The sequence below is a fragment of the Bos taurus genome, chromosome 10, assembly GCF_002263795.3.
Source record: "Bos taurus isolate L1 Dominette 01449 registration number 42190680 breed Hereford chromosome 10, ARS-UCD2.0, whole genome shotgun sequence".
Classification (NCBI taxonomy): Eukaryota; Metazoa; Chordata; class Mammalia; order Artiodactyla; family Bovidae; genus Bos; species Bos taurus.
The window spans coordinates 86,250,526-86,273,808 of record NC_037337.1 but is presented as its reverse complement, the minus strand read 5'-3'; the positions used below and the strand labels follow the sequence as shown (position 1 = coordinate 86,273,808).

Sequence of the window (23,283 nt, the reverse complement as noted above, 5' to 3'; positions counted from 1 at the left end):
GAATTTCTACTTTTGTATTTCCTGGCCAGCCTGCTTACACTGGCCTGTGTAGCAAATGGAATGATTTTCTTCCTCTTTTAATACAGGAAACAAGTTTGTCCTCATGGAAGAAAAATTCACTTGCCAGGAGCCCTGCAGTGAATCTTATGGGAGTGATGAGGTAGCGCATTCACAGAAGGTTTAGGGAAAGCCTTCACTGGGTTTCAAGGGGATCCTTGTAGAATTATGTAATTGGACCCCGGAAGAATAGGCGCCACTGTCTAAAAATGGCCTTTATTCCTCTAAATACGTATAAATGATTTCATAGGCTAGGAGGTATGACCTTGGAAAGGAGAGTGTTTTCAGGGCCTCAGCCTCCAGGAGCCGTGGGGTGCTGTGGCCCCTGGGCCTCTGCCTCTACTCCCCAGAGCTTCATGGAGGTCAGCTGTCCTGGGTGTTTTAAAAATCTTTTTAGGTCAGACCAATCTGTAGGATTAAAAAAGAGTCTTACTATGCCTCTTACTTTAGGATGATGGGGTGCGATTTCACAAGGTTTTGCTAAAAATCCCAAACTCTGTTCTTGAGCAGGAGACTAGAAAAAGTTCTCCAGAAATCATGTAGCCAGTCATCGTGGCCAGCCTTGACTCTAGCAATGCAAGAGATAATTATTCTTTCTCAAAACAATTTTTTATTAATCTACCCATCTTTATCTTTACACAGCAGAAATGATTTATAACAAAGAGTCAAAATGCTGATTACATAGCTACATCAATCTAGTATCTTTAATTTCACATAGCAGCAATCATAACAAAAGGGTAAAAACACTGGTTATGTAGTCACTATATACATGTTATCCTTACTGTTTTTATCCTATCACATTCAGGTAATAAGAAAGAAAATGAATTTGTTATTTCCAAAATTTACCTAAAACAGCCAAGGTTTTATAATTCCACTGAAGTTTCAGAATTCAATTAAACACACATATAATACAAAGTGTTCTCTATCTTAATAATTTATACAGGCAGCAGCACACATCAGCACAAAATCAACCAATTAGCAAAAAATATCATTACTTTTATTGCCTGTTAGCATTCTGTTAAGTTTTTTTAAATCAGGTGCCATAAGAGCAGACCTACATTTAATTTTCAAACAGCACGGTAATCATTATTTCCTATATGGTGTTTTAAGGTTTACAAATTATATTTGTGTAACTTACTTGAATTCTTGGCAACCCGTGAAATAAGGTGGTAATTATTCTCTCCATTCTACAAAGTGGGAAACCAAGGCTGAAAAATATTGTCTAACATCACACAGCTAATAAGTAAAGCAGAGCATGGCATCCATGTTTTCCGGCTCCAAGAACAATGCTGGCTACCGTTTCCTGAGGGCTCACTATATACCAAACGCTTTGTATACGTGATCTCTCATCCTTACAAAGTCCCCTGCTGCTGCTGCTGCTAAGTCGCTTCAGTCATATCCGACTCTGTGCAACCCCACAGACAGCAGCCCACCAGGCTCTGCTGTCCCTGGGATTCTCCAGGCAAGAACACTGGAGTGGGTTGCCATTTCCTTCTCCAATGCATGAAAGGGAAAAGTGAAAGTGAAGTCGCTCAGTCGTGTTCGACTCTTCGCAACCCCATAGACTGCAGCCTACCAGGCTCCTCCATCCATGGGATTTTCCAGGCAAGAGTACTGGAGTGGGTTGCCATTGTCTTCTCCGACAAAGTCCCCTTAGGAAGCTAATATCTCTCTTTTGCAGTGAGACTTCTTAACCTCAGAGATGTTAACAGGTTTGCTGAGCGTGAGAAAGCCCAGGTCTGTTGGACTTCACATTGCACCCTCCTTCCCATTATTACCCGACACTGCCCAACATATTTTAATTTATTAGGGATTTATCAGATTGTAAACCTGGGGTGGTTCAACTTTGTTTGATTCTGGTTGGTGGAGGAGGCTTCGTTAACTTCAGAGTAAAACTTGAGAGATGAGAAGTGCAACAAAACCATTCTTGAGAGCTCCTTTGTCAGTAACACTCATCAGAAGCGCACTGGGAAATACAGGTGTATACCTTCAAGACGCTTAGATTCAGTCAGGGAGAGAGACAAGGAAACTACTGTGTGTGCCATGTGCTCGGTTGGGAATGGCTCTTTGCGACCCCATGGACTGTAGCCTGCCAGGTTCCTCTGTCCATGGAATTTTCCATGCAAGAATACTGGAGTGAGTTGCATTTTTTCTCCTCCAGGGGATCTTCCTGACCCAGAGATCAAACCGCACATCTCCTGTGTCTCTTGCCTTGGTAGGTGGATTCTTTACCCACTGAGCTATCAAGGAAGCCCGAAACTAATGATAGACTATGGTAACTTCCTCTAGGTGTAGGGATTACCATGAGTTACAGCTATGTCTTTATTATTGAAACAAAAGGTGATACTTCTACGGTCAGAATTAAGATGGCAATAGAAGCTAGTAAAGAAAGCTGAGCGCTGAAGAATTGATGCTTTTGAATTGTGGTGTTGGAGAAGACTGTTGAGTGTCCCTTGGACTGCAAGGGGATCAAACCAGTCCATCCTAAAGGAAATCAGTCCTGGGATCTCTTTGTTCATTGGAAGGACTGATGTTCAAGCTGAAGCTCCAACACTTTGGCCACCTAATGCAAAGAATTGACTCATTGGAAAAACCCCTGATGCTGGCAAAGATTGAAGGCAGGAGGAGAAGGGGATGACAGAGGATGAGATGGTTGGATGGCATCACCAAGTCGATGGATAAGAGTTTGAGCAAGAAAAAAAAAAAAAAGAGTTTGAGCAAGTTCCGGGACTTGGTGATGGACAGGGAATAACTGCAGTCCATGGGGTCTCAAAGAGCCAGACATGACTGAGTGACTGAACTGAACTGAGAAGCTAGTATCAGAAAACTCAAGGCAGGAATTCCCTGGGCCGTCCAGTGGTTAGGACTGTCTCACTGGGTTTGATCCTGGCCACTCTCTCACATGCTTTCATTGGGTTTAATCCTTGGCCTGGAAACTAAAATCCCAACAAGCCATGTGGCCAAAAATAAATGAATTTTTTCTAAGAAATAAATTTGGCAAAGCTTAAAATGTAGGCTAGAAGGAAAAGGAGAGGCTGGGGAGGGGGCTAGGGCAAAGTCCAGAACCCAGGTGGGGAGGTGGAACTCCTTGAGTAGCTGAAAATGAAGAGGATCTAGCAATCAGCCATCAGAGCAAGGGAAAAGGTCAGACAGAAATCAACAGCTGGGATCTGAGCCTAACAGACAGTACAAAGAACAAGGCAGTCCAAACAGGTCAGAGCAGGAGGGGGCTCAAGGCCAAGTTCTGGAGATGTGTCGGGGGCTGAGGAAGCCATGCCAAGTGAGAACAGATGCAGCCCATCATTTCCTAGACAGAACTGACAACCAGGTTCAGCGGAAGCCTCAGGCGGGGGCCAGCACCAGCATACCTGAAGGGAGGGAAGAGCACTTTCTGGCACAAAGAACAGGCTCTCCTTACCTGTTTTCCACTGAAGCACACCCCCTTTCATCAAAATGCTTTACACAAGCAGGCTAACAATGAGAACTGACTGCTGTGTTTGCCACTGTATATCATGCCTGTCTTCACCCCTTCTCAGCTGAAATTGTTCAACACTGAGATGGCAAAATGTGGGGCTCAGCAGAGAGGAAAAGAAGGAAGCCTGGGAAACCAAAAATTTGGATAATCTGCACCAAATTCCTCCCTTCTATCCCTCCACTTATTCATTTGTTTATCATTCAGTAACCTCTAGTGAGTCCCTTCTAAACATATTGCTGCAGAAATTGTGGAGGCGATTAAAAAAAAAAGTGATCCTATCGTTTAGGACTTTTCAAGCCCTTGAATCACTTTCATCCCATGCCCGTTTGTCACAGAGCACTCAGTTTTATCAAGAAACATCTGATAAAGTTCAGGCAACCTGATCAAAGCCTGTGGAAATCTGAGTATCTATTATTTTGCAATCTATCGAGCCAGTAAGCTAGCGTGACTCAAGTAGCGGTGTGAAGCTGGATTTGGCCAGATTTTCCCTGTACAACTTGCCTGACTAAACAGTTTGCTCATATTTACTTTAAGAGCAAAGAGTATCCAAATGTGATTTAAAAAAAAAAAAAAAGGTAGTCTGGAGTTAGTCTATCATTAGTTCATCACTGCTCTTAGTTTATCATTACTTAAGTATGCTACCACCTCTCTTTTAATAGAAGTTAACTGCAGGATTTTACATATAAATTATGAATCTTGTCAACTTTTTAAGTAGCTTCCTTCTCCTCTAGGCAGGTCTTAATTCTAAATGAAAATAACATGCCTGCAAAAACACTACTGAAAGGCCCCTTCTCGTCATGACAGTACTTAATGTAAACATCAGGAGATCATCATTTCAAGTGCGGTTAGGCTTGAAAGGCAGTCCCACGTGTTGTAAAGGTTGAAAGCTTAGACCATAGCTCTTTATTAATAACAATTGCTTAGCCATTGTGCAACATCCTGGAACAACTGTTTGGTGAATGAAAGGGTAATTCAGAGCAGAGTAGACCAGATAAGAAAAACACTTCCAAACCACATTTCAAAATAGCTCCTTTGTGTCAACTGGGTGCGTGTCTGCAGAGTGGAGTTTTTGTGAGGACAGGTGGATAGTATGGAGCCTTTACAATAATGACATCCCCATCTGGTACTATCTTTATGGCAAAGCATGCTGCTGTACCAAGGTTTACATATGTGGTATCACAGAGTCAGGGAGCTCAGGGGTGGAACTGTGAGCTGGGCAGCCTTCATGAACCTAAACTGCTGCAACAGCTCACTTTGAGAAATGGCTTTCAAGCACATCTGTGAAACTTACGATCTTAGGAGTACCGGCATTTCTTTTGAGGTATCACTTTACACTTCAGTTTTTCTTGGTAGAGTATTTTTCAGAGACTTCTCTTAGGAGGCTATATTAGGAATTTCTGTTCCTTATTTGAGTTCCAGGAACTTGTGCCTTTCCTGCCCGCTGTCCAAATTGGAAGATACAAACCGTGGGAAAATGCGTCTTTACAAACTCTACGGAGTGAGTGACCTAACTTGGTTTATTTAGCATATTCAGGAAGACTTTCATGTCCATAGAATCCCTGATTAATTCTAAGCTACCACTGTTTTTAAATGAGCTTCTTCTGAGCTCTGCTGCAAAGGCAGGGGTGGGAAGCAAGTTCAAACAAAGGCTGACAGGTAGTAAGCTGACATGAACACCTCGGTGTCCCCCTGCTTAGATCAGGTTCTCCCTTCCAATATTTACTCTTCCTCAAGCAGGAAAAGGGAGAAAGAGAAATAGAAAAGCGAGGTATATAAATAGCATAGTGGGATTTACTTAATTGAAGTTCTAAAGTCTAAAGAATCCACATCCGTGCAGCTCTGTTGCAGGCACTGTAAGAGCTGGCCGCAGAGACGGAAAGCCTCTACCCTGGTAACCTTCGTCCACCTCAGGGATGCCTGGGACGGATGCTGGTGCTAATCTTAGACCCAGAGACTAAGATGCACAAAGGACAAGTATCATAACACACTTCCAGAAACAGATTTAAATTCCTTCTCTTCCTCCAGAGCACAGTCATATCCAGGCGAGCCGCTGTTAGGATGGGCGCCTTCAAAGACTGCTCGAAACGGGTAGCTACAAGCCTCTTTACCGAGAAAGCATGTGGTCTTAGATGTTTTAAGAAATAATTGACAACAAAGACCTGTGTGAGCCGGGCTCTTCTGGGTCAGAGAGCTTTCAGATCAGTCCTTTAGACTGACTCTCTTCAGTCTTGTCTTTTCCCTCTCTCAGGGAAGACAAGAGTCCAAAGGCAAAGATCTGCCCACGTCAAGCAGGATCAGAGTAGAGGCCTTTCCCTCATTGTCTACCTTCTGGCCAGTGTTTACCAAAACACAAATATCAAAATCACCTGGTAAAATCCCTTAAGATGCTCTTTAAACATGCAGATTCCTAGAACTTCCACCTTCTGCCTCATAGACACTGCTGCCAGAGGTTGACTTTGTGACAAGCATCCCCGGGCGGGGGTTCCCTTGCACACTTGGGGTATCTTGGCCCTAAGTTTGCTTTGCACCATGCTTCCCAAACATGGCATCCAGATCATCTGACCTGAGGAGGTTTTTTGAAAACATAAATCACTAAAGTAGCACACATGAAGAATAGAAACAATATCCTAAATAAATATCCTAATAAAATCTGCTTGCCAATGTTTCGTGTTAATTCTTCCAAGATTTTTATCCTGTGCATCCACATAATTTGTTTTAAGGAGCTAAGGATCATTTCATGCAGATTGCCCTGCAGCTTGTTTTTTTCCCCAGCTTGTTTTTGGTTAATAGAATATAAAATTAGACTTGCTTATAAATCTATCCCATGCATTAACACAAGGGTCACAACTCAGATGCCCATAAGGCTTCAGCAGACAATATAAATGAGTTTTGTGAACCTGGCTTGGAATTGCAGAAAACGGGGCTTCCCATTTACTAGAATTAGAAACTATCCACCTATAGTCAAATTGTTTGCATTTGGGAGTGCGGGCCCAGAGTTCACCAACTCTTCAGGAGACGGAAGAAATCTGAATTTATTTAATGTGTAACATCCAGATTTTAAAATACTGATAACTAATTCAAATTAAATACCAGATGAATCAATCAAAATGTCTTTAATCCAGACACTGATCTCCGTCACCTTTTGAAACCTCTACTGCAATGTATACATCATCAAGTAGATCACATTTATAAACCTTTCTTGTTTTTAACTAACAGAATATAAAATGCTATATTGCTGCACCCTTAGGCTGTGACATTACAGCTGCTACAATGGACATTCTTGCCTATGTCTTTCTGTGCTTGCAAAAATAAATCTAGAAGGTTGAAATTGCCCTGGAAAAGGTTGTATCAATTTGCAATTCTATTATTAGTACATGAGGGGGTCCTTTTCCGGGACGCTCTAAGAATATTCCCAGGACACTCTAAGCCAACCCAGAGATCAGATGCAGTAGGTCTGAGATGGAGGCTGAGATTGTATATTTTCTTAAGCTCCCAGATGATTCTGATGATCAGTGATTTTGGAACCACTGTCTTGGATTATTAACGAGTTGTTTGGGACCATTTCCAGTGAGTTATAAAGGAAATCATAAATACTTTCATCTGAATTTCTGTTTTAGGCTGTTACCTCTAATTACTGCCCTCTATGAAAACACCAAAGGGTTCTGCTGCTGCTGTTTCAGGCAGTTCAGTCGGAGCAGAACAATAAACAAACCAACTCAGGAACCTTCAAGCAGCTTTTATTGGCACGGCCTCGGAAAAGGAGTGGCAGTCTTTCTGAGCAAAAACCTGTAGCCCAGCAAGTCTTTGGTGTCGTGTTTAAAACACCACCAAGCCGGAAAGTTTAAGTTCCTGAAACAGATGCTCCAAGTCACTAAGAGGCTCCAAAATCAAGAGATCAAGCCCTGCTGGCTCTGTAAGATCCAAAAGGCAAAGAACAGTCCTGGAGATGCATCCCAATTATGGGATGACCGAAATGGCAGGAAACAGTATCAGGTTTTCTAAGGCTGACTCTTGTCCGCTCCCCCATTACAAGGAAGATGCATTTCAGTTGTGGCACAGAAATCTCCTCTCTGTTCTGTGTTTGCCTAAGCAGCTTCTGCTTAGGACGAGTGGTGGTTATAGGACGTGATCGTCAGGATGGTAGAGTTCACTCATCAGGCGGTAGATGTAGGAAGGTGCATTCCCACCAATGTTGGAGATAAACAAAGTAATGAGCTCTGGAGGGACGTAGTCAAACACGGGGCAATGGACACTGACCTTCTCCAAGATGTCCCCTGAAAGGCAATCACATGAGCTGAAGACAAAACCGAGGCTCCTGTTCTAATAAGTATCTCATGGATTCTAGGCTCAATAACACAGGGATACTTGCCACCCCAAGGAAGGGAAGCTGTAGCAAAATACAAACCAGAAGAAAAGATGTCTGATCACGATCTGCCCTGTATTTACGACTCTCCAATACCTTCCCATAGAAAGGCAAAAAAAGTTTCAAATTCGGGATTGCAGCTGTCAAGATTTGGGCCCTCCCCACTGCACTACACTCTAGTCTGTATCGCTCTCCCTCTTGCTCAGTACTCTCCAGCCACATGGTCATCTTTTTCGACCTGGCTAAGCATGTACCTAACTCAGGTCTTTTGCACCAACATCTGGAAAACTCTTTCCTTCGCTTTCATGTGGCAGGCTCTATTCCTTCAGGAATCAGCTGAAATGCCATCTCATTAAGTCCCTTTCCCAGTCTAAGGTAGTCCCCTAGTCACTTTCCATCATATCATCCATATTTTCTTCCTAAAACACTCCATGCCCTGACATATTCTTGTCTGTCTTTTGCAACATGATATAAACTCTGGGGGAGCAGGGCCCATCTGTGTTAATCACTGTTATATCCCTAGCGCCTGAAATAGTGCTGGATACACAGTGGGTGCTCAAGAGTCATAAATCTTTCTTGAAAGAATGAATGTTTGAATAAATGTTGAAGTTATTAAATTTCCAAGAAGAATAAGCACTCCAAGTACTATGTTTTGCTCCCTGAGGATGTTAAAGACCATGCAAACTGTTGATGAGGCAGCAAGCTCACTGAGCTAAGTTGCTGCCTTCAGAAGAAGACAGAGAAAAGGTCCCCAACACACAAAAGTGTCCAGGCTACAGGCAAGTTTTATAAGTAACATTTCAGAGCCTGCTTCTTTGGCAGTCACATCACCAAAATGACTCCCTGCAGCAACCAAAATCAAGTACACTTTCTGATTGGGCTGTTGCCTGTATCTCAGACAACTTGTAAAGCCAATCCCAGTCAATGCTGGGTGATCCAACCCTCCATGGCCCCCATAACTCAGCTAAAATATATTAGTTTCAGAAGAAAATGAACATGGATTAGGTCAGGTCCGCAAACACTCTAAGATGCTAAAAAGAACAGTCCCCACAAAAAGTATGACTAATAAAACACAGCCCAACAACGTTCAATTTCACTGACCACCAAAAGACCAAAACAAACATACACAAAAATCCAAAACACACCAAATGCATGTGCCATACACATTCAAGCAACTTCTCTACCTTCTGTGAAAGGCAGGACTTCTTCAGGAGCCACAAACTTGTGAAATGAATCTTCTTCATTGGGAAACTGGAAAAGGAAAAATTAGGAAGAAAAAAAGAGAGATCTGACACTTTGACTTTCAGGTATACACCCAAGAGAAATAAAAAGACATCCAGACACTTGATTACAAAGGCTTATTGCAACATTATTTACAAAAGCCAGAAGGTAGAAATAACCCAGATGCTCATCAACAGATGAATGGATGATTAAATTGTGGTATATCCATACAACAGAACATTATTCAGTCACAAAAAAGGAATAAAGTATGTGCTATAACTCAGATGAACTCCCCAAATATTTAGAAATCAGAAACAAAAGGGTCCATAATGTATGACTCCTTTTATGTGAAATATCAAAATTAGGCAAATCCATAGAGACTCAAAGCAGACTAGCAATCACTAGGAGATGGGGAGAAGAAAGAAGGGAGTGATTACTTAATGGGTACGGAGTGTTCTTCTGGGATGACGAAAAAATTCTGAAACTAAAGAGTGGTAGTTGCACAATGCTGTGAATGTACTAAATGCCACTGAACTATACATTTTAAAATGGTTAATTGTGTGTTATGTGAATTTCACTTCAATTTTTTTATGAGTAGACACCTATAGAGTCTCACCTATAGAGAGACACCTATATAGATAGGCTGTTATTTTCAAAGCAAGTAGTTTCTATCACTGGTAAAATGACTCTTTACTTAGTAACTGCTTGTGTTCAGGCTACAGAATACAGTCCCTGGAACTATGACAAATAAAAACCAATTCTGTGTTTCTAGTTTCAACTTGCTTGGCATTTTCAGAAATGGTCAGGGTGACAGGGGAGTGGTGGCAATGTAGACAAAGGGCCTTCCCCAACTACATATTATCCTGACCTTATAATTTTGACCTCCTGAAGCTGAAAGGTTGTAACTATCAATGGCTCTTCCTGGATCAAGACTACTATGGCCTTTTCCAGTCTCCACTGGGTCTAATCCACTGAGTAAATGTAGATAAAGAGAAGTCCCAGAGTGAGAAGGCTGAAGGTTAGAGTTCAAACCTATACTTTGACTTCCTTCTGTTGGCTAGAGACAGACAGACATACCTGTGGGGAAAGCTTGAACATAGGAGCACAGACGATGAGTGGGGTGGAGTGGTGTTTTGCTGCCAGTGCTAGAGTATGAGTTCCTGCCACAGCTCGCAGGGCACCGTTGGCCAGGATGGTCTTTGTGCCAATGATCACCTTTGGGACAGGAAGAAAGAAGCGAGCCATCCTGAGAACAGAGCCTTCAACAAGCCATTGGGCATGAGCACCTGAATGCTTAGCCCCCAGTCTTGGCCTTCTGCAAGGGGTGGGCGTGGGGATCACACACCAGTAGAAGGAAAGGGATTCTAGGTTCAGATCACAAGTTCTAGCAGAAAAGTGGATTCCAAGGGAAAAATGAACACAGAAAACTGCAGTGTTTATTACTCTTAGCCCTGTCTTCCCTGGAAATCTATCTGCTACACCTCCTGAGAAGTGGGAAGCCTTTCTTCTACCATCCACCACTACCAAGCTCTCTGAGCAGAAGTGGGCAGCTCTCTTATCAGATCCCTAACATGCTGACAAGATTAGCTTAGTCCCATTTCATTTCTTTCAATCCTTTAACCAAAATGAGGTGCCTCCAAGGGAGGACAGAGAAGAAAATGACAACCCACTCCAGTACTCTTGCCCTGAGAATCCCATGGATGCCCTGAGAATCCCATGGACAGAGGAGCCCGGTAGGCTGCAGTTTATGGGGTCGCTAGGAGTCAGACAGGACTGAGCGACTTCACTTTCACTTTTCACTTTCATGCATTGGAGAAGGAAATGACAACCCATTCCAGTGTTCTTGCTTGGAGAATCCCAGGGACAAGGGAGCCTGGTGGGCTGCTGTCTATGGGGTCGCACAGAGTCGGACACAACTGAAGCAACTTAGCAGCAGCAGCAGCCAAGGGAGGAATAAAGAGGGGGGATCAACATTAGAATAAGAGATTTAAAAGGTCCACGTATGTGTTTTCAAAAGGTAACTCTTTTGAAACTCTTCTCTCTTCTTATAGATCTTGGGGCCAGGGAGGGGGGCAGATATTAATATTTTAAAGTATAATCTTCATAAATTTGACATAATATAACCCAAATACACCCACCTTGTTGACTCTTGACATAACAGCAAAAATGGCAGCATCGGTCATGACAGTTGTCTCAATACCTGCTTTGGACAAATTGACTGCCATCTCATGACCCTGCATTTGGAGACAAAGGTTGACGCTGAGAGGAAGAGCGGGAGAGAGAGAAAGAGCTTTCAAACATAACTGGATCTGGGGGACTGTGTGACACTGGCCATATCCAACATGCAACTTCCAACAGTAACTAACTCATCTGGTAGGTGTTCTCTGGGAAGCGGCAGGAAGCCCAGGGGAAGCTAATTAATGTTTATTACTCCCCAGCAGTGCTGGGACAGGCACAGAACTGGAAATACAACTTGCTTGTGTAACTGGGCAGAGCGCACAGGACAGCTCCTGGCTCATTATTTTACAACATCCTTGCATACTTACATATTTCCTTTCTGGAGACCTATTATTTACCTGAAGACTGAGTGAGATCAGACCAAGCATCAGTCATCCCCAAGGTCATTTACCCTATGCTGACAGATAGCATATTCAAAAGCAGAGATATTACTTTGCCAACAAAGGTCCGTCTAGTCAAGGCTATGGTTTTTCCTGTGGCCATGTATGGATGTGAGAGTTGGACTGTGAAGAAGGCTGAGCCCTGAAGAATTGATGCTTTTGAACTGTGGTGTTGGAGAAGACTCTTGAGAGTCCCTTGGACTGCAAGGAGATCCAACCAGTCCATTCTGAAGGAGATCACCCCTGGGATTTCTTTGGAAGGAATGATGCTAAAGCTGAAACTCCAGTCCTTTGGCCACTTCATGCGAAGAGTTGATTCACTGGAAAAGACTCTGATGCTGGGAGGGATTGGGGGCAGGAGGAGAAGGGGACGACAGAGGATGAGATGGCTGGATGGCATCACTGACTCGATGGATGTGAGTCTGAGTGAACTCCGGGAGTTGGTGATGGACAGGGAGGCCTGGCGTGCTTCGATTCATGGGGTCGCAAAGAGTAGGACACGACTGAGCGACTAAACTGAACTGATTTCTGAAAGAATAATATTTATCTTTTCTTGGGCCAAGTAGTTCACTCAACTTCCTTAAATGAATATTTTAAGAAAGTTCACAGGATCAACAATGTAAAATTCTCTTAAATGTTTTACTCTATATCCTCAATGTTTAAATTGCATCGATTCAAAGATGGCATTATTCTCTCCTCATTTTAAATTTTTCTTAGCAGCCCCAGCAGTCCCCATACCTGACAGAAAGGTGCACACTCTGCCACAATGACATGGAACTTCCTCTTTCGGGCAGCCTCTCTGAGGAACGCCTCCACCGTGCGGGAGAAGCCGATGGTCATGATGACCTCGTTGGAGTGGATATGCTCCAGGGCCTGGGCTGCGATGTTCTCCGTTGTCCCTTCTGCGAGAAGCCAGTTTTGCATGGAAAATATGACACAGTCACGCTACAACACAGACTTGAGAGAGAACAGAAAGGGACATGTGCCCTTTTGTACACTGCCCACCTAGCAGAGCCTGGTAACACATGGTCAATGGACTAAACGTGAAATGTCCTGTTTCCTTAAAAGCCTCCCTCCATGGTTTTCTAGCTCCCAAGCTCTCAGCCTACCCTCTTGCCCTACTCATCAACTTACTCCCCTCACCCCTACCTCGCCCCAGAACTAGTTCTTTACGACTGACTTTGAAGACAATGAATTTAGGCAAGAGATGTCCCATCTAGGAAATCTGAAAGTGCTGAGAGTAGGGTAAACAGAGTTTCCCTCTAAAAGAATTCCTCCTCCAAAAGGTGGCCACAACGCCTCCACCTGACAGGGAGGACACATAAGAAAAACAGGGGAGGAATTTGGAAGAAGCAGCTCAGTGCACAGACAGACCCAGTTTCTTCCTTTCCTGGGAACACTGACCGCAATAAATATCTGGTCTCCTAGGTCACAAAAATAGGGGGGATAGAAGTGGCTTGTGTGTATGCATATGGGTATGTATATGTGTGTGTCTGTAAAATTTCAAGTTTAGTGAAAAAGGGTTTATCAACTGTGGTTTTCAGAGGTTCATCTTAAAAATAAAAGCTCTTCCCAAACAGTCTCTGCCCAGTGGATTTGCAGTAGATAAGGGGTCAGTCTGTAAGGAAATGTAGAAAGGGTTATCTTAGTCTTGCCACCTATTCCAATCGTTCTTAATCCGGATGAGGGCAAACCTATGAGAACCAGAAGACTGGTTATCTTCCATCTCTGCTTATGAACAACTTCCAGGGTCTTCTGTTCCCTCATCTGCCTGCAACTTGTCCCGTCCACCTAAGGATCAGGACTCACCCAGTTCCACCAGCAGCTCGTTAATTGCCTCAATGATGTTGGACTGGAGTTGAGCATAATGGGAACGGAAATCCTCGCTTAGGCCCCCGGATGTCAAGAGTTTGTGCAGAGACTCCTGCTGATCGCTCTCGTCGCTGCGTCCATGGAGTCTACGAAGGCAACAAGACCCAAAGGAGTTGGGGGAAGAGATGTGGTCGTTTAAGTAACGACAGCTACTCAGCTCCAACAAAGGCTCCAAGCAGGGAGAGAGAGGGGCCCGTGCAAAAAGCTTCACTGGGCCCAAGCCCCGCTCCAGGACGTGGGCCTGACCTGCCATACTCCTCCCGGATGATCCTGAGCACTCTCCGCACCATGTTGCCCACTGTGGTCTCTGAGGGTTGCGCGGCCGTCATCCTCCGGCCTTCTCTCCGGATCAGTTCCATCAGCTCCCCTACCGCCCAAAGAGAAAAGGTGAGCGCGAGAAGGCCGCGGCGTGGCTCCTGGGCGACTTTCCGCCCTGGAATCGGGATCAGAAAGGGGAGAGACCTGCCTCACCTGCATTGCTCCAGCGGTGGTCCGTGATGATGCGGCGAAGCAGTCCCAGAGTCTCCCGGGCCATGTCCTCGGAGCTGCGCCTCCCGCCGCCCCGCTTCAGCGCCTCCACGAAACTCTCGATCCTCTCGGACAGCTCCGAGCCCTTGGCGGCTGCCCCTGGCATCGCGAAAAAAGCCGCCTTGCCGGCGGTATCCACCCCGGGCAGACGTCGAGCTTGGACTTCCGGGGCAGGAGAGGTCGGCTTCCGCTCTGCTAGAAAAAACTCTCGCTTGGGAGAAGACTGGGCCACGCCCCTCGCTGCTAACTCCCGCCCCCCCGCCCCCCCGCCCCCCCGCCCCCCCGCCACCTGACTGAGCCAATCAGACTCTTGGAACTCGATGTGTTGCGTTTACCGCCGAGCGTCCGCGCGCCTCAGAGGTTGGAAGGCTGAAGTGTCCTTTCTTGGCTTCTGGATCGCTGAAGACCTGACGGTTGACGCCACAAGAGGATGGCTAGTCCCGTTGCTGTGGAAACAGCCAGTCTGAAAGGCCCCCACTACTTCCCGAGGCTACGCTGGAGAAGTTGCAGCCCTCCTTCCCGGTCCCTCAGCTCCGGTGACGATCAGAGTGCCGCTCCAGGGTCCACTACCCCTAGGGCAGACGCCCCATTATAATGCTGTTACACTGCATGATACTGGTTCGTTTGCGCCTCTATCTCTGTAGCAGACCGAGCTACCTGATGGCAAGGACCTTTTTTTTTTTTTTTTTTTTTTTAGAATAAGGGGACCTATCTCATAGAGATGCATTCAGTTCAGTCGCTCAGTCGTGTACGACTCTTCGCGACCCCATGAATCGCAGCACGCCAGGCCTCCCTGTCCATCACCAACTCCTGGAGTTCACTCAGACTCACGTCCATCGAGTCAGTGATACCATCCAGCCATCTCATCCTCTGTTGTCCCCTTCTCCTGCCCCCAATCCCTCCCAGCATCAGAGTCTTTTCCAATGAGTCAACTCTTCGCATGAGGTGGCCAAAGTACTGGAGTTTCAGCTTCAGCATCATTCCCTCCAAAGAAATCCCAGGGCTGATCTCCTTCAGAATGGACTGGTTGGATCTCTTTGCAGTCCAAGGGACTCTCAAGAGTCTTCTCCAACACCACAGTTCAAAAGCATCAATTCTTCGGCGCTCAGCCTTCTTCACAGTCCAACTCTCACATCCATACATGACCACAGGAAAAACCATAGCCTTGACTAGACGGACCTTTGTTGGCAAAGTAATGTCTCTGCTTTTGAATATGCTATCTAGGTTGGTCATAACTTTCCTTCCAAGGAGTAAGCGTCTTTTAATTTCATGGCTAGATGAGACAACTCATACACAGTGTCTAACACCTACTAAACTCTAAGTAAAAGGTCATGTTATGTTTTACTCCCCAGTCTCTAGTCTGTCCAGATGGAAGGACATCATCTTTGCTCCCATTTTAACTGCCACTTTGAATCTCCTTATTGGTGGATATTCGGTCTCCTCATCTCTGAGATGTGCTAGATGTTGGTCTTATATTAGATGTGCTAGACGTTGAAAAGTGAAGTGAAGTCGCTCAGTCGTGTCCGACTCTTTGCAACCCCATGGACTGTAGCCTACCAGGCTCCTCTGTCCATGGGATTTTCCAGGCAATAGTACTGGAGTGGATTGCCATTTCCTTCTCCAGCGGATCTTCCCGACCCAGAGATCGAACCCAGGTCTCCAGAGAAAAATTGCCTTGCAGAAAAATATATCAGTACCAAAATCAGACAAAGATAATACAAAAAAAAAGAAATTTAGAGACCAGTGTCCCTCATGAATGCAGATGCAAAGAGCTGCAACAAATTATTAGCAAACTGAATTTATCAGTACATAAAAGATTCATGTAGGGACTTCCCTGGTGGCCCAGTGCTTAGGAATCCACCTCCCAATGAATGCAGAGGACACAGGTTCAATCCCTGGTCCAGGAGGATCCCACATACTGCAGAGCAACTAAGTGGTGTGCCACAAGTACCAAAGCCTGCGCCCTCTAGAGCAGGAGAACCACAATTACTGAGCCCCTGTGCCGCAACTACTGAGGCCCATGTGCCTAGAACCAGTGCATCACAAGGAACCCCTGCTCACCACAGCTAGAGAAAGCCTGCATGAAGCAAGGAAGACCCAGCACAGTCAAAAGTAAATAATAAAATTAAGATTAATGTATAAATACCAAGTATAATTTAAATCTGGAAGGCAAAGGTGTTTCAATATTTGAAAATCAACTTGAGAAACTATGTTAATATTCTAAAAAGTAAAACCACATGACCATATCAATTGATGCAAGAAGCATTTGACAAAAATCAGCAGACATTGAATTAAAAACAAAAAAAAAAAAACCTTAAAAAACTAGGAATAAAGAGGAGCATCTTCAGCATGATAAGGGCCATCTACAAAATCCTGTACCTAACATCATACTTTATGGTCAAAGAAAATTTCTCTCTAAAGATCAGAAACAAGGCAAGAATGTCCACTTTTACCATTCAAATTGGAACTCAAACATCTAGCCAGTGCAATAAGGCAAGAAAAAGAAATTATAAAAGCATACAGAATGGAAAGAAAGAAAACTAACAGAAAACACCATTGTCTTCATAGAAAATCCCAGAGAATCAACAATAAGAAAAAACCTCCTAGAACTAATTAAGCAAAGATGCAGGGTCAACACACAAAAATCAATCATATTTCTATATATTGTTAATGAATAATCAGAAACCAAAACTGAAAGCATACTAACTCCCCAAAGCCATAAAGTATTTATCAGTTTTACCATGTTAAATTTAAAATGTCTGAAAAGCTGTGTCAATTTACAGGCTTGCTGGCACTTATCATGTTCTGGCCAACTTTGGATATTGTCATGATTTTTCCAGATATAAAGACATTAAAAAATAAGATATGTACTGTTTTATACATACAAAAGAATATATATGTGTTGTGTATATATAATATGTATATGCAAGTTATGAATTGACAATAAATGAACACCTGTGAGCCCATCTATGAACTTGAAAACTAAAAATCTCAAATTCGTAGACACAGAAAGTAGAATGGTGGTTGTCAGAGGCTGGAGGGAAAAATTATTTATTGTTTAATGTATAGAATTTCAATTTTACAAGATGAAAGGAATTCTAGAAATGGATGATGGATGTGCATTTATATTGTATAACAGTGTAAGTGCATTTAATACCACTGAACTGCACACTTAAGGGTTAAAAAGGTAAATTTTCTGTGTATTTTACCACAATTTAAAAAATAAATAAATATGTGAAATATTAAGAAGACACCTAAAATACCGCCAATACCATCACATCAGTGTGTGTGCTCTTCTCCTAATCCATGTCCTTGCCTTCTACCACACTCAAGGATAACCACAAAATTTTGATTGATATTCCTTTGATTTATAAAAAAAAAATTTTACATATTTATAACCCCTAAATAACAAAGTGCTTAATTTTTCTTATTTGGAATTTTTTATAAATGGTATTATAATGTAATCTTCTACAAGTTGCTTTTTTTTTTTAACTCGGTACAACATTCCTAAAATTTCCCTCCATGTTGCTACATGTGTCTATAGTTCTGTTTGCACTGCTGCATAATGTTCCATCATGTGACTGTACCACAATTTGTGTATTCATTTTCCTTCAACAGATATTTGGGTTGTTTCCAATCTTTCTGGAGGGTGAGAGAATATAAACTATAAATATTCTTGTGTATATCTTGGCATACCTACAAGTGGAACAGCTAGGTCATAGGCTATGTGAATATTCAACTTTACAAATAATGCTAGTATTCCAAAGTGATTACATCAATGTATGCTCCCTCCAGAAGTGCTTAAAGATTTCTAGCTGATCTACTCCTTACCAACACTTGGTATTATCAATGGTTGAGGGAGGTGAGTGGAATCAGATAGATATAAAAGAACATATCATTGGCATCTTAATTTGTTTTTCTGATTACTAATGAGGTTTTTTTTTTTCTTATGTTTATTGGCCATGTCCTTTTTCTCCTTTGTGAAATATCTGTCTTTTACCTACTTTCTTTAAGCTAAGGAAAAAAAAAACCTTTTCTAACATATTTGTAGGAGTTCCTTATATATTCTGAAACTAGTTTTTTTTCCCCTTAATTTATGGCTTGTCTGTTTACTCACTTTGAGATATCTTTGAACAAAGTTCTTGATTTCTTTTATAGTTAATGCTTTTTGTGTTTTATTTAGAAAATCCTTCCCTAATCTAAAAGCATAAAGATAATCACCTGAATCTTCTTCTGAGTAATTTTACAAATTGCCTTTACACATAATTTTGAATTACTTTCTATATAGGATGAGAAATTTTATTTATTTTTTTTCTTTTTCCATTCTTTCTTCAGTGATTTTCAGTACTATCATGGTAATTTGTGAAGTTTCTACATTGTGAGAGTCTGTTTTGGGGCCCTCTGTTTGTTCCTATTGCTAAATTTGCCTATCCTTGAATCAGTATTACATTATCTTAATTACTACTGTCTTTTTTTTTTTAAGTCTTGATATCTAGTAAGCAAAATTTTCTTACCATATTCCTTTCTTTAAGGGTGTCTTTAGTTTGGGGACTTTGCTCTTTCGTGTATATTTTAGAAATAAAGCATCTATTTCTCAAAAAAAAAGCCACTCTATTGAGATTTTGTTTGGCATTGCTTTAAATCTCTAAACCAATTTGAGGACAATTGACATCTTTAAGATACCAAGTCCTACTGTTCATGAACATGGTATGTATCTGCATTTACTTAGGTCTTATTTAATGTTGTCCAGTAAAATTTTATAATTTTCTTCATTTAGGTCTTGCACATCATGTATATAAAATTTATTCTTAGGCATTTTATATATTTGTCTGTTTTTAGGTGATTATCATTCTTTTTCATCATTGCCAAATTAATAGAGAAATACAGAAACTACTTCTAATTTTTACCCTTTTGCTCATTAATCATGAAGAGCCTTTTTGCATATTTATTTACCGTTTGCTTTTCTTCTCTTATGAAGTACTGGTGCATGTGGTTTGCCCATTTTTCTAATGTGATGTATAGCAGACATTCTGGTTGTTCATTCAATATCCATTTTTCTCTTCTTTCTTATTAGAAAGAACTGATTTTGTTTGGTTTCTATCCACAGGGAAGGTGGTTTTAGCTTATGAGTAAACCTTGATTGATCTAAACCAATCATAGTCATTCCATTCTCTTTTTTTATTAAACAGATTGGTATAGAGTAACCTATTTTCTAGCCAGTGGAATGCAAGGGAAATCTGTTTGGCACTTCCTGGAAAGGTTTCCCTGTTCTAAAGAAAGAAACAGGCAAGACTACTTCGTCTATTCCTGGACTTCTTGGGTGAGATTCCTGGAGTTAATGCAGCTATCTTGTGACCCTGAGGTCTGAAGACTGAAAATAATGTTAACATGCTAAGGATTCCAGAACAGAAAAGCAGGGAGAACCTGGACTCTTGACAATATCAACACTTAATGGCTATTTTACATATGTTAGCTCTTCATCCTTAAACCTATGAGATAGATACTATTAATATAGCCTTTTTCAAAATAGGAAGCTAAGGCATAAATAGGACAAGTAACTTGCTCAGTGTCCCACACTCAGCAAATGAAAGGGCCAGAATATAAACCCAACAGCCTAGCTTCACAGCCTTTACCATTAGTCTATGTTTTGTGGTGGCTATTTTTAAAGTTATTGTGTGAAATCAACAAAATCAGAAGTTGCCCTATCTTTGGAGTTATTACATGAAGTCTAAATTTCTCTATTGTTTATATAATTTTAATTGGAATTTTATATCATTTGCAGCCCAAAGCATCTTGATTTGGGGTATTTATTTTTTCTAGTTGACTTATAAGATCTATTTAGATATTAAGAATGCTGTTTGACTATAATTTGTGTTGAAATACAACTGCCTAATTCTTATATACTGCTGTGGGATTGTAAATTGAAACTTTTAGTAGGACAATTTGAAAAAAAGGAAGAAAGCAAAATACTTTATAATGTTCATCCATACCCTTTATTTTTATTTATTTTATTCTTTTGCTGCACTGCACAGCATGCAGGCTCTTAGTTCCCCAACCAGGGATCAAACCCACACCCCCCTGCTATGGAAGCTTGGAGTCTTAAGCACTGGACTTAAGCACTGGATGTCCCTTCATTCATACCCTTTAAACCACTATCAGTTCAGTTCAGTTCAGTCGCTCAGTCATGTCCGACTCTTTGCAACCCCATGAATCGCAGCACGCCAGGCCTCCCTGTCCATCACCAACTCCTGGATATCTATGTCTAAAAATTTATCCTAAAGAAATAATCAGAAATAGGCACAAAGATTTTTCCACAATATTTTTCATTTTATTATTTATAACACAAAAATAAGAATATTCATGAAATTCAGGAATTCCTAAAATTTAGATTGGATATTATAGTATAGCTATACAATGGAATTGGAAAAGGCAATGGCACCCCACTCAAGTACTCTTGCCTGGAAAATGTCATGAACGGAGGAACCTGGTGGGCTGCAGTCCATGGGGTTGCTAAGATTCGGACATGACTGAAGCAACTTAGCAGCAACAGCAGCATACAATGAAATAGCATGTTTTAGAAGCATGTTTCCATTCCATGTTTAGAATGGAATAGCATGTTTTAGAACTAAACAACAATAAGTACTGACGTTGTTGTTTAGTTGCTATGTTGTGTCCGACTCTTTTGTGACTCCTCTGAATCGTAGCCCAACAGGCTCCTCTCTTCTTGGGATTTCCCGGGCAAGAACACCGGAAGTGAAAGTCGCTCATCTGTGTCCGCCTCTTTGTGACCCCGTGGACTACACAGTCCATGGAATTCTCCAGGCCAGAATACTGAAGTGGGTAGCTGTTCCCTTCTCCAGGGGATCTTCCCAACCCAGGGATTGAATCCAGGTCTCCCAAATTGCAAGCAAATTCTTTACTGCCTGGAGTGGGTTGATAGTTCCTTCTCTAGGAGATCTTCTTGATCCAGGGATTTAACCCATGTCTCCTGCATTGCAGGCAGAGTCTTTACCACTGAGCCACCTGGGAAGTCTTACTTAATTAAATAGAAAGTGTTTAACAATAAGGAAAATTGTTGACAACATATTGTTAAGTTTAAAAAAGTAGATTGCATACAGTGAGTCTGCAAAATAGTTTGGCAATTCCTTTCAGAACTGAAGATAGACTTATAATCAGATCAGATCAGATCAGTTGCTCAGTCGTGTCCAACTCTTTGCGACCCCATGAATCGCAGCACGCCAGGCCTCCCTGTCCATCACCAACTCCCGGAGTTTACTCAGACTCATGTCCATCAAGTCAGTGATGCCATCCAGCCATCTCATCCTCTGTTGTCCCCTTTTCCTCCTGCCCCCAATCCCTCCCAGCATCAGAGTCTTTTCCAATGAGTCAACTCTTCGCATGAGGTGGCCAAAGTACTGGAGTTTCAGCTTTAGCATCATTCCTTCCAAAGAAATCCCAGGGGTGATCTCCTTCAGAATGGACTGGTTGGATCTCCTTGCAGTCCAAGGGACTCTCATGAGAGATCTACAACCCAGCAATTATACTCTTGCTCATTTATCCCAGAGAAGTGAGCACTTCTGTCCAAATAGGAAGTTGTACACGAATGTCCATAGCAGCTTTATTCATGATAACCCCGAACTGAAAACTTACCCAAATGTTCTCCAGTTGATTAATGTTTAAACAGACTGTGGTATTACACATCCATACCATTGAATACAGCTCAGCAGTAAAAAGGAACAAACTATCGGCGTATGCAGCAACTTAGATGAATCTCAAGACAATTACAATGAGTGAAAAAAGCCAGTTCTAAAAGTATACATACTATCTAATTCCATTTGCTTAACATTTATGAAATTATGGAGATAAAGAATGGGTGCATGGTTGCCAGGAATTAGGAATGAGTGGGGGATGGGATGGGTGTGGCTCTAAAGGAGTGATGTACAGAGGATAGAAGAACTGAGTTTCTTTATTGTGGTGATGTAAGGCTACACATGAGTCCGTGTATAACTAATGAAATCTAAATAAGCTCTATGAACTGTACTAATGTCAATATATTGCTTTTGATATTGTCCCACCATTGTGTAAGATGTTACCTTAGGGGGAGGCCAAGGAAGACTGCATGGGCCTTGGTGTGCGTTGCTTTCAACTTCCTGTGAATCTACAATTATTTCAAAATAAGCAAAAACTTAATAAACCAGGACCTACAAAATAAAAACATCTGTCATTATTTAAAGAAATTCATAAAGCATTCAGTTCAGTTCAGTCGCTCAGTCGTGTCCTACTCTTTGCGACCCCATGAATCGCAGCACGCCAGGCCTCCCTGTCCTTCACCAACTCCAGGAGTTCACTCAGACTCACGTCCATGGAGTCAGTGATGCCATCCAGCCATCTCATCCTCTGTCGTCCCCTTCTCCTCCTGCCCCCAATCCCTCCCAGCATCAGAGTCTTTTCCAATGAGTCAACTCTTCGCATGAGGTGGCCAAAGTACTGGAGTTTCAGCTTTAGCATCATTCCTTCCAAAGAAATCCCAGGGCTGATCTCCTTCATTACATTATTCTAATTGTTTAAAGGACTCAGTGCTAAAATAGACTGTAAAAAAGACTTTAGTTAAGAGCTGCAATTTCTCAAAAAAACAGGATAAAAAATAGTATATTTGATAGGAGCTCAATTTCATTTAAAATATATATGTTATTTATATAAATTTTATATAAAAATATGCACACATATGCACATATGTACTTCACACAAATATATGTACAATGTAGCTATATCTACATATCTACACATGTCTATATCTATTAGATTGATACAAAGATAATTATGGTTTCAGACTCTGAATTTTAAATCATTATAACTAAGCTCAAACACATCTTTATTAACCAAAATAGGAACCATTGAAATCAACGAGAAATACTTTTGCTTATTTCTGTTGCATAAAATCCGTGCTTCAGAATTTGACAAACTCTTGGAAAGCATTTTCTGCCTCCTGCTGGCTGTGGAAGCATTTTTCCTGCAAAAAATTGTTGAGATACTTGAAGAAGTGGTAGTCGGTTGGCCAGAGGTCAGGTAAATGTGGCAGATGAGGCAAAATTGTAGACCAGTTCATTCAACTTTTGAAGCATTGGTTGTGCAACGCGCAGTTGGGTGTT

General features: G+C 42.0%; 1 protein-coding gene across 1 annotated transcript; it reads right to left on the bottom strand.

Moving 5' to 3' along the window:
• Positions 1 to 7,253: 7,253 nt before the first annotated feature.
• Positions 7,254 to 14,269, bottom strand: EIF2B2 (eukaryotic translation initiation factor 2B subunit beta). The gene is made up of 8 exons (NM_001015593.1): positions 14,078 to 14,269; positions 13,853 to 13,973; positions 13,544 to 13,692; positions 12,473 to 12,636; positions 11,255 to 11,350; positions 10,194 to 10,331; positions 9,080 to 9,146; positions 7,254 to 7,806 (listed from the first exon to the last, which is right to left on the bottom strand). The coding sequence occupies exons 1-8, from the start codon at positions 14,238 to 14,240 to the stop codon at positions 7,649 to 7,651; spliced, it is 1,056 nt and encodes a 351-aa protein (NP_001015593.1). The 5' UTR covers positions 14,241 to 14,269; the 3' UTR covers positions 7,254 to 7,648.
• Between the last annotated feature and the right edge of the window lie 9,014 nt (positions 14,270 to 23,283).

What these genes read in the sequence shown, in the direction of transcription:
- EIF2B2 (NM_001015593.1), bottom strand. Translation starts at nt 14,240, where the DNA reads ATGCCAGGGGCAGCCGCCAAGGGCTCGGAGCTGTCCGAGAGGATCGAG. An exon ending in CCACCGCTGGAGCAATGCAG is followed by an intron (nt 13,974 to 14,077) that starts GTGAGGCAGGTC and finishes TTTGGGCGGTAG; the next exon opens with GGGAGCTGATGGAACTGATC. An exon ending in AGTCCTGCCTTTCACAGAAG is followed by an intron (nt 7,807 to 9,079) that starts GTAGAGAAGTTG and finishes ATTGCCTTTCAG; the next exon opens with GGGACATCTTGGAGAAGGTC.